This window comes from Ochlerotatus camptorhynchus, unplaced genomic scaffold (genome assembly GCF_037179485.1).
Source record: "Ochlerotatus camptorhynchus isolate MF236.1 unplaced genomic scaffold, CSIRO-AGI_Acam_v1.1 ptg000394l, whole genome shotgun sequence".
Classification (NCBI taxonomy): domain Eukaryota; kingdom Metazoa; phylum Arthropoda; class Insecta; order Diptera; family Culicidae; genus Ochlerotatus; species Ochlerotatus camptorhynchus.
The window spans coordinates 100523-112500 of record NW_027040881.1 but is presented as its reverse complement, the minus strand read 5'-3'; the positions used below and the strand labels follow the sequence as shown (position 1 = coordinate 112500).

The window sequence follows — 11978 nt, the reverse complement described above, 5'->3', positions numbered from 1 at the left end:
GCTTTATTTACCCTAATGACGGCTTCGGCAATACCATATTCTATTATCGTCAGGGTGGTAAACAACATCCTTGAGAGCTCAATTTTGGCATGTGTGGATGCATTGTGTTTCGGAGCATCTATAGACTTCTCTGACGTTTGTGAAATGCACAAGTATTAGTGCAGAACTCGGGGTAAATTGTAAGTATTAGTGCAACAAAACCAAATTTGAGTGCATCTATTAGCAAAATTTGAAATTTAAAATTTTCCAACTGCTAATAATTCAAACAACATCACCTCGCTAACAACTGTACGGACAAGTGGATATTAGGTATTTACACTACAAAATTTTCGGATTCAAAAATTGCGCATAGTGAGCACAACCTTCCCCACTCCCCCCACCCTCCCTGTAACAACGCTTATGATATTGAGCTATGGTTATCAGTTATTTCAGTTTGATTCTTTACTTGTATTGAAATAAGTGAGGAAGGGGGTATTAAACCCAAAATGGAACCAAAAAAGGGTTGTTCTCGCTTGGTGAGGTAAAGTTTGCGATTTTCCATTTAACGGTGACCCACTCTAATGGACACAGAGTAACATTGTTCTTGCTACACAATAATACTAATGCAAAAATGGTACAGGCTTAGAAACCTCTCATGTGAATGTGTGCAAATAACACTAAGTTTACAGCGGGCGTAAAGTTCCAGAAGGGACGTAGTAATACCAAAGAAAAAGAAGAACCAGTGGTCAAAACATATCACTTTGTATTGGATTTTTATCATGCTTATTCGGATTTAATGTGGTGAACTCAAATCACTGGAATATAAATCAAACCGGTATGTGAGTTTACATGACAATGACCACTCAATTACAAGCGGTTACGAAACATTTAACGATGAACATAGAAACATCACGTCATCTACTCATGTTGCATTGCCATACGGATTAAAGCCGGTTCCTTACTTCTGGTAGGAAGTGGCATACTGTTACTGCTGCGCTACCACCACATTAATCAACTATAAATTTCATGCTGGCATTTGAAACCGATACTAATCCGAGAGAGGCTGATCTTCATTCACAGACTTAAGTCACAGCAAAACGTGTTTTGAACTTCTTCTTGAATTGGTTTGACTTCGTTTTACGACCGATCTATTTCAAATGGCACCCATCCGTTCGTTTTCAGTAGTCCCATATGCTGCCTCAGTGAAAATTTGAACCATAAATGCTGGCTGAAGGTTGCGCATTGTTGCAAGTTGCAGCGTATATTATAGGATTGATTTCATTAATGGGCAGTAGGTTGATTAAAGCTGCTCAATGAATCGTACCGAACGGTATTGCCTCTTTTCACAATTCGACGGATACTTGCATTGTTTTTACGCAAGGATGATCTTCAACATCAGTTTCATTGTTGCAAACAATTATCCGATGCATTATATGCCTTTTATTGATTGAATAATTTTCATCGATTAGCTCAAAATGTGTTACCATTACAATTCGTGTGGCATTTTTTTCTGAATCACCCATGAGCTCATTAGTTCGGATTGCAATGTGTGAAAAGTAATACATAAATGGCATGTATGATTAATTGCGGTTCCAATTTGATAGCCATTTGTGCAAAGTCGAATTAATGGCACATGACTGGGCGATTATACGCATCAGTGTCTTGCTCCATTGGCTGCCAACCGCGTGTCAGCCGATACAGTTTTGGTGCTGCAACTCTGTGTAAAGGTCTAAAAACCCAAGTCAAAATCAATTCAATGTAGGTATAAGCTCCACTTTCAAATCTCAGGCGTAGCCAACGTGGATAACCTTCAAACAATAAGTGGTATGAATATGCGTTTCCAAGCAAAAAAAGTGCCACCCTTCTAAATAACACTGAGAGAAGACCTTGTAAAAGCAATGGTTATTATCACTATATAAAAACCAGTATGGTTTTCCGCTCTCCCTTTCTCTTGTCACGTTGGTTTATGAACCAGTTTACGCGGTACGAGATAGAGTACGTTCTTAGCACGTAGTATATCACCTGTCTCAGTCTGTGGTAGACTTGTGGTTGACGAGATTAACAATATCTTCTACCGTCACTGAGATAAAATAGCATCAAACGTCGCGACGATAGCTAACACTTCATTGGCATGAGCCTTTTGCTTCTACTATACATCCAAGTAAACTATGAGATGAGATTTATTAGACCTATAAACTTCCATGACTTGCTTTGCTTTAAAACATTAAATTTGTACATTAGAACAATTGCCAATATGTCCCAAGATGTGCAACATAAATACATCAAAACCACCATGCAGTCTCTAAATTGTCCTCGATCATCAAGTATTTCATTTCTTTTCCTCTTTTTCCGCTTCGGTCAAACCAGTTGATGAAGATGAAGCACTTACCGGGCTATCTTATTATGTTTCGTATATATAGGGTTTTTGATCTAATTTCCTTCCTACTAAGCACAACCCGTGCTTTACCTCTCTTGTTTGAACGGGTTTGAACAAAAAAATAAATATTTATTTACCTTTCATTACGTACCGTTGGATTTGATAAGAGTCACAAATTATTAAAACGGCGCCGGTGGTGTAGTGGTAAGCGTGAATACCTCTCACCCCAGCAGGCCTGGGTTCAATCCCAGTCGGCGCCACCGGGATGTTCTGAGGCATAACATCTCTGATCACGCCTTCCTTCGGATGGGAAGTAAAGCCGTTGGTCCCCGGTTCATGAGTTGATGGGTCCAGGTGTGGGAGCTGCCTTCCTGGCACGTCGGTAGCATTGGTGCTCAGCACGGAAAACAAGATCGACGGAAAAAACAAACCAAAGGAAAAAAAAATAAAGTTATACTTAGGTTGATATTCAGTAATGGTGAGAAATTTCACCACCCATCAATAAGTATTGGTAGATTTACATGAACGCTTAGGGTGGGTCATGTTTGTATGGCTAATTCCTACTCTCTGCTCCCTACTGCTCTTTCGATCTGTATTGAGGTCTTCAACAACTGAGCCAAATTTGAGCGAATTTGGTTATGAACGGGAATTTCGGGAGCACTTAAAAGTTTATATAGGAAACGGATCGAAATTATTTATTTGTTTTTCAAATATTTAAAAACTGCTCAGAACAACATTGCCGAAGACAGCAAATCGATTCAACTTCTGTACAAAAAGTAACTAACTTTTTACTTTAGGCCAAGTGCGAACATCTCTGGTAGAAAGTAGCCACACGATGCCTGCGCTCCATACCTAAAGGATTTATAATACCTTGCATGCCCTGCCTTCCATTTATTTTGGCTAAACAAATGTTTTATGAAATTATGGAATAATAAGATATTTTGATAATATTTTGTTCGTGTTGACAAACCAATACCTGCCAATTTTGCTACATGAGAGTCGAAATAACCGATTTTGTCATTTATCTTACCCACTCTTCGCACTTCACTCTTCACGAAAAGGCGATCTTTTTTTTTTTGTTAATTACTTTATTTGTACAGGCTCAATCGAATAAACTTTACAGAGCCAAGTTATTATTTTCTTTATACATTATAAATGTCTTAAATCTAAAATTAAAGGATTTGAACCGATAACTCGCGGTCTTCTCGAGGTTAGTGGATAACAATTGTTTGGATCGGGAGAGGGAAAAGGAGATTTTGAATATGATTTAGGATTCAAAAATTTCACTATTTCTAAAACATATACTTAATCCTATCGACGTTATATCAACTCTGTAATTATACAATTATTACAGAAACATCTACCAAAAAAACACACACACACACATACAAAATACAAACTAAACACAAGGTTAATCAAACTTACAATCTATGGTTAATATTCTTAAAAAAAACATATATGAGTTGCATAAACTCCAGATCGCGTCTAGCCAAAATATCCCGAACTGGAACATTAGGTTGTCTACCTTGACCCCGAAGGGAATCGTACAACTCGGATCTGACTCCACGGTGCTCAGCACATGACCAAATAATGTGATCTGCGTCCTGGTAACCTCGAAAAGGCGATCTGAAAATCGCACATTTTGACTCTGTCAAAGCAAAATTTGCAGGTTTTATGTGTCAAACACAAACTTTACAATCTTTTCTTGTTCCTTACACATACAAAATATACTTGTTGAGCCTGTCCTAACCTCCTGTCTCCGGGGGGACCATCATGCTCTGCTTAGAGTCCCACGTTGGCACTAGAATTGTGATCAGCCACTCCTACTTAACATGGAGAACAAACGCCGTTTTGAGCCGCACCTCCATGGTGAACAGACGCTCGGGTTTGGTGAAGCATGGTTACCGCCCTTTGCTTTGCTATTGGCAAATCAAAGTTGGCTCTCGTGGAGAATAGAAGAACTATGAAAGTGATGATGGTTTCAAAATTTTCCACGGGGAAGTATACGAGTGCAATCTTAAAATGCTTTTATTTTGTGAATGGAGCATTTTATTTAAATCTGGTTAGTGCTACGTTAGTAGAAAACTTCAGGACTACTCAATAGACATATGTCGTGAACTCCGGCACTGTGACTGCGTAATACAATATACAGTTTATGGCTAAAGGTACCGACTGCGCCATTGTCGTGAACTCCGGCACTGTGACTGCGACTGCACTCCGCGTAGCTCAGCATCTTTTACATGCGTCCACACTCTTGAAAAGTATTTTCCAAACTCATTATCGGGTCGAACCATCGTCGACACGAAGCTCTAATGCTATTGGCAAATCAAAGTTGGCACTCGTGGAGAATAGAAGAACTATGAGAGTGATGATGGTTTCAAAATTTACACGGTGAGGTATACGAGTGTAATCTTTAAATGCTTTTATTTTGCAAATGGAGCATTTTATTTAAATCTGGTTAGTGCTACGCTAGTAGAAAACTTAAGGACTTCTTAATAGACATATAATATAGAAAAAATAGTTTCTTTTCAGATTTTTATGTGTAGATATAGATTTCAGCTTTTCTACAACTGTAGCAGCAACCAGATTTAAATAAAATGCTCTATTTGCAATATAAATGCATTTTGAGGTTGCACTCGTATACCTCCCCGTGGAAAATTTTGAAACCATCATCACTCTCATAGTTCTTCTATTCTCCACGAGTGCCAACTTTGATTTGCCAATTCCTCTCTCTTTCTCTCCCTCTCGTCATTTCTTCTCTTTTCTTCGACGTTTCATGACAGTTAGCCACCGTATGGGATTCGGTACCTTTAGCCATAAACTGTATATTGGCATAAACATACAAATCCAAATACTTAAATTGCAATATATTTTGAATTCTATCAACCAAACGAACTTTTTTTTTTCTTTTTTTTAGCAATTAGACTAAACAATTTGTTGTAGCAATTTTTAAGTGCAAAAGCAACTTTTTTACGAAAGCGTACCGTTTTTCCAAATTAATCATTATTGACTACTATAATCCCTACAACATATAATACAGAAAACATAATTTCTTTTCAGATTTTTAGGTGTAAACATAGACTTCCGCTTTTCTACCACTGTAGCAGTAACCAGATTTAAATAAAATGCTCCATTTTCAAAATAAAAGCATTTTAAGATTGCACTCGTATACTTCCCCGTGGAAAATTTTGAAACCATCATCACTTTCATAGTTCTTCTATTCTCCACGAGTGCCAACTTTGATTTGCCAATTGACGATCTAATGATTGGCGAATCAAAGCAAAGCCAAAAATTGTCATGCGATACCTAGTTTTACGATCCGCAATTACAAAATAAAAAATAAAAATTGGCATGCAATTTGATAAATATCAAAACGTCATTACCATTTTCACCCACTCGCCATCTGTGAGTCAATCGTCACTTTGATTCTTCAATAGCACTCGTGGTGACTAGGAGAAAAAAAAATGATGATAGTTTAACGGTTCGGTACTATTTTTGCTGAATTTGTTCGGTAAAATGTCATTTTTACCGAATGCTTTGTAAAAAATATTATTTTACCAATTTTTCGCAACTGCTGAATTTCCGTAAATAACATACATTTACCGAAAACTGTAAATAAAATTTGCGGATCGATACTGTAAAAGGCTGTGATTCCGCAATTCTGTAAAAATTTATGACGAATGTACTGTTACAGCAATAAAGTACCGAATTCTGTAAAAGTTACTGAACATATATTTGTGTACTGTCAAACTCAATATTGGCTGCCATTCCGATGTTGCGTGTCTTTCGGTTCTACGTTGTGAAATGTACTGTGAAAGTACTTTACTTTTAGCTAGATTCCGTGCAATTTATGCCGAAGATATAATTAGTATAATTTTTAGGCCAATTTCTTTCAGACGCCATAGACGTTAGGCAACTCAATGTCCTCTTCTACCGCAGAAACTGCATTTTAGCGCGGTTTGCTACTGAATCGATAGAGTCCGGGTTCTCCAATGATTTTTTTTTTATATTTTCTATACGAACGTAAGATCAAAATGCCTCTTCAAAAATATATGGTTGAAAGCTGGGAGGGAGAAGCAGATAGCACACACAGAATTCATTGCATACTTGTTCTACTTGTCATGAAAATTTATGCCATTGAAATCAAATCAAAACAGGTGTAGCAAAATCGCGTGTTTTGCTTTGAGCGTGTAGTAATTGTTTGAGATTATTCAGCGTGCAGTGAGAAACGGTACTATCATAGAGGTAACTCTAAGACTAGTAGGTCCCGAAGAAACGTGCTCAACTTTTTGGCTCAGCTCTGGTACTTATCTTCGGTCCCAAGCTAATCGATTCACCCCTCGAAGCATAGGAAAATCCACTAACCCCTCATTTTATCTGTCAAACTTTCATAGCTTATCAAAACAAACATTGTGTAGTAGTAGAATTTCGACTAGAATGGGGTACGTTAATCGTTTGCTTGGGACCAATAGGCTAGTCAAGTAGTGAGCCAATTTAAAATCGTTAGCTTCGTATTGATTGTTGGTACTATTCTGTTTGGTATTTTATTACGCTACTAGATGTTTTGACAAAACCTTAATTGATGGTATCTTTCAATATTGATTTGTGTGTATTTTGAATGAATTAAAAAGAAACGGTGTCCCTTTGAATAAAATAGGTGGAAACAACAGTTTGTCATAAATTGTTTTACGCAAGATTTCAATACCGCCTTGTGTATTCTTGTTCAACTGTAAGAAAAGCATCATGAAATTGCTTGGCTTCCAATGACAGTTCGTGACAGTAGCCGTCTGACTGCATTTGACGTTCCATTTTTCTCTCTTCGCGACTCTCCCTCAGGTTAAAAGGAATGAATCTTTTGGTTTGGCGAAACAAGAAAACAGTTAATTAGTCAATAAAAATTAGAATGCTTATTATTTATTCTGAAAATAAAGTACAGTCGATTCGGTAAAAATTATACTGAACGCTATGGTAAACATTATAGATCTTTGAGTAAAATTTACAGTCCAGGTCAGTAAATTTTGACAGCCCACAACCGAAGAAAATTTACAGAACGGATTGTAAATAAAAATTTACCGAATGTTCAGCTGTTCCATATTCGGTAAAAAATTACAGTATACTGTAAAAAATCTTAGTGTGCGGGGAGGTATAGGCACAGAGAACAGACGTCCAACTTGTGTAAAGATAAGTGGGAACGTCGCCGTTACTTGGTGCTAGCATAGAGGTATCTCTAAGACTAGTAGGTCCCGAAATAATGTGCTCAACTTTTTGGCTCAGCTCTGGTACTCTCTTCGGTCCCAAGCTAATCGATTCACCCCTCGAAACATAGGAATATCCATTAACCCCTCATTTTATCTGTCAAACTTTCATAGCGAATCAAAACAAACATTGTGAAGTAGTAGAATTTCGACTAGAATGGGGTACGTTAATCGTTTGCTTGGGACCAATAGGCTAGTCAAGTAGTGAGCCAATTTAAAATCGTTAGTTTCGTGTGGATTGTTGGTGCTAGCATCTCCAAATTTCCTCCTCTATAAATTTTGCACTTTCGACCAATTTGGCGCTAGTATAGATAAATTTTATGTTGAAAATTGCCACTTGGCGCTACCAGCACTTAGTTTCCAGGGTAAATTGTGCAACGCCAGCTCCATCAGATTGTCAAATAGGGTTTTTAAGTGGAAAAGTCGCCGTTAGTGGCGCTTAAGTCAAATAGGAATCTTTACACTAGTTTTTAGAGAAATTTTGTTCGAGCCTCAACGTCTGCTCTCTGTGGTATAGGAGAGAAATCTTAAAAAGCATGTATTATCCGAAAAAAAAACTATTCGTTATTTTTTTATTGTTACTAAGGGGGAAGAAACCTCAAAAGCTACCCGATAAACGTATAATTTAAATTTTAATTTTTTTTTCTTAGTTTTCATTTAGATCCATCGATTTAAACTTTTATAATCCCATATGCCAAATTTATAAAAACAATTATTCTCCCATACCTCACCGTACAAAATTATGAAATCATCATATATTTTTCTATTATCTCCTATTTGCATCCTTTATATATACGTAAGTATTGATTGTCCGAAAGTGAGGATAACAAACAAACTTTTTGACTGGAGCGAAAGTGAGGATAATAAACTTCGCACTTGAAAATGTAACTACGCAAGTGTGCATGTCATAAACGTCAAAAATGTCAATTCCAACAAAAGAAATAGGCAGAATAACCAAACTTAATCAATGGCTTCCACACCACATTCAGCGTTTGAAAGAGTAATCTTCCCTAGTAACAATTTAGGTTTTATGAAGGTTCTGTAGACCATGATTTAGACATGTAGAATGCTTTAAAACCTCGATAAAACTTGTAATATTACATGGGTTCCTTTATTGAATACCATTGTTAGTTTGCGTGGGTGTGTTTTGATTCTTTTGAAATTTGCATCTAAAGCCATTGCCCTAATACACAAATACCATAAACGAACTGTATCTCGGATGGGTAAACTATCCCACAAATGGTTTGGATGATACCCCGAACACGTCGTTAAGTTCTCTTTCATGGTTATTTTTATTAGGGTTTTTACGGTTGCTTGTTCCGCCTATTTCAATTGTTGGTCTAGAATTAACAAATTGCAACGGAAAATCTTTACTTTTACTCACATTCTCTTTAGGCCTATAAAACTTGGCCTCTCTCAGCCAGCTTGAAAATCATAGTAATGATGGATATTACACATTTGCACGTCACGGTATAAGAGTGAAATATTTAAATGTTTCTATTTCTAAAACCAAGCTATTATTAATGATTTCGTTGATTCTATGGGTGATAAGAAGTTTAGATGGATTTATCTTAACCAATTTCAATGTTTACATAGTTGGAGTACCTGACATTTATCCCACAATCCTCGTGTAGTTTCTAATTAATCAATATATAACAGCAATCAAATAGAAAAGTACCTATAATTATTTTCCTTTCTTTTATTTAGGTAGTGCCGCCAGCGTCCCACAATGTCCGGAACCATTCGGTGAACAAGCTTATCTACATCCCGACCATTGTGATCAATTTTTCCTATGCACAAATGGAACACTAACACTTGAAACGTGTGAAAATGGTCTGCTGTTTGATGGCAAAGGTGCAGTCCACAACCATTGCAACTACAACTGGGCCGTCGACTGTGGCAACCGCAAATTCGTCACTGACCAAACGCCAATCTCTACTCCAGGCTGTGAATACCTGTTCGGAGTCTATCCTGACAGCAACACATGCTCGACTACCTATAGTAAGTGTGCCTTCGGAGAACCACATCCTGACCATTGCGAACCAGGACTTGTATACGATCACCGAATCCATGGATGCCAGTGGCCAGATAAGATGCTCGAAACATGCAACCCAGAAGCCGTCATTGGATTCAAGTGCCCATCTTCCATTTCATCTAACTCCATCAACCACCGTTTTCTGCCGTATCCCAGATTTGCAGTGCCTGGAGATTGCCACCGTTTGATCACCTGCGTCGATGGACACCCACGTTTGATCACTTGTGGAGATGGCAAGGTCTTCAACGAAGAATCCCTAACCTGCGAAGATCCGGAGGATGCTCCATATGCTTGCCGTCACTAACATTTTCTTGTGTTACTTCATTTGCTCCTTCTTTCAAAAGTTCTTGAGATATTTATTAATGTTGTAAAAAGTATAGTTGACTCTCTTTCTTTTCATTTCTGCTATTCTCTCATACAATCCCGTTCAATTGTTTTCCAAGTCAAGATATGTAGACGTGTTACCACAGCGAAAGTTCCATAGTTATTCTAAATGGATGTAAAATATTTACTTGGATTGAAAAATAAAAGCATAAATTTTAAATAGTGTTTTACTGTAAGGGATCTTTTGTAAGCCCATGTTACAATGCTAACCACTTAAACATGCATTAATTGGGTTCTTTAATTTTGAAAAATGTATCGATATTTACAGCTGACAGCTTAGTTTTTTTAGTACAATGATATTTTTTCGAACCCATAGACGTTCGTCTCGATTTTTAAATTAAGATTTAAAACAAAATAATAACTTCACTGCTTGACACTAAACTAACAAATTGACAGATTACTCCATTACACAGTCCCACTGAGGGGTGCTAAGAAGGTGATTTTTCCAAATGTAATCGCACTTATTAAAAATAGTTCCAGTGCACCAAAATTGATAAAATTTTGGATATCGATTCCATTTTTAATGTAGATTACGAATATGCACATCAAATTCTAGTTTTGATGTTCAGTACTATTTTTTACGGTTTTGATCTGTAAAAGTTTATTTCTACAGAGTGATCTGTAAAATTGCTTTAATTTTCTTCTGTCTGTCAAATAACTACAAATTTTTGGTAATTCCTATGAGAATATTACTGAAAGATTGTATTTATTTTACCGATGTACTTTGTAAGCCATAAAATGTCATTTAATCTCAATTGGTCAGTAAAAGTTTTACAGATTTTCAGTGATTTTTTTTAAAATATTGACGAAAAATGTAAAAAAAAATACATGAGTTCAGTAATTATTACTGAATGCATCAGTAAAATCACGCCTGTCAAATCTTCGCCATTTTGCTTGTGGAAAATTCAATTGTGAATAAATTGAAAGAAAATCGTGCGCATATTTGCAGAAAAAAAAACCTTGTAAACCATTGAAATGGAAGACGTGTTAGATGTGCTAGCAGCTACGAATGTGAAAGTAAGGGAGCTTTTCAGTAAGTACTATTTATATACGTTGACTATATGTTTTGTATTACTTCTGCGTGAAGTCAACGATTTACATAGTTGAAGATGCTAATTTCAAATAACAGACTAAAGTGGTAATTTTTATACGATAGATGAGGAGATGAAAGTATAGAGTTGATAGTTCCGTGAGAGTACGGCAGTATGAAAATTGTATAAATAGTTGTCCGTGCTCGCTTTCTACTCTCTATATACAATTTTCACACTGCCACTTATAGATCCGGAACATCCGTAAAAGTGGTCAATTAATGAAACTGATCCTAGAGCTCCGTGGTTTTTAGAAACAACTCATAGACATCTTATCAGAGTGAATTCAGAGTTGTGTTCGGAATATGGACTCTGCAGACTACAGGATGGGTGCCAAAAGATCCGAAACATCCGTAAAAGTGGTCAATTCATGAAACTGATCCTAGAGCTCCGTGGTTTTTTTCGAAACCACCCATAGACGTCTTATCACAATAAATTCGGCGTTTAGACCACGGGATGGTCAACCGGAAGATCCGGAACATCATGAAACTGATCCTAGAGCTACGTAGATTTTTGTAAACCACTCATAGGCATCTTATCGGAGTGAATTCAGAGTTGTGTTCGGAATATGGACTCTGGAGACTACAGGATGGGCACTGAAAGATGCGGAACATCCGTTAATGTGGTCAATTCATGAAACGGATCCTAGAGATTTGCAGTTTTTTAGAAACCACTCATAGACATCTTATCAGAATGATTGCGGAGTTGTGAAGATCTAGACAATCCGTAAAAGTGGTCAATTCATGAAATTGATCCTAGAGCTCCGAGGTTTTTTCGAAACCACTCATAGACATCTTATCAGAATGAATTCGGAGTTGTGTACGGAATATGGATCCTGGAGACTACAGGATGGTTTGCCG

The 11978-nt window shown here is 37.0% G+C and overlaps 1 protein-coding gene across 1 annotated transcript in view; it reads left to right on the top strand.

The window, feature by feature from the left end:
- Peritrophin-A (Peritrophin A) overlaps positions 1 to 10190 on the top strand; it is a 17169-nt gene extending 6979 nt beyond the window's left edge. Inside the window, exon 2 of the mRNA XM_065233243.1 lies at positions 9319 to 10190. Within this exon, the coding sequence (XP_065089315.1) occupies positions 9319 to 9950 (632 nt within the window). The 3' untranslated portion in view covers positions 9951 to 10190. The remainder of the gene's footprint in view (positions 1 to 9318) is intronic.
- Positions 10191 to 11978: the final 1788 nt, after the last annotated feature.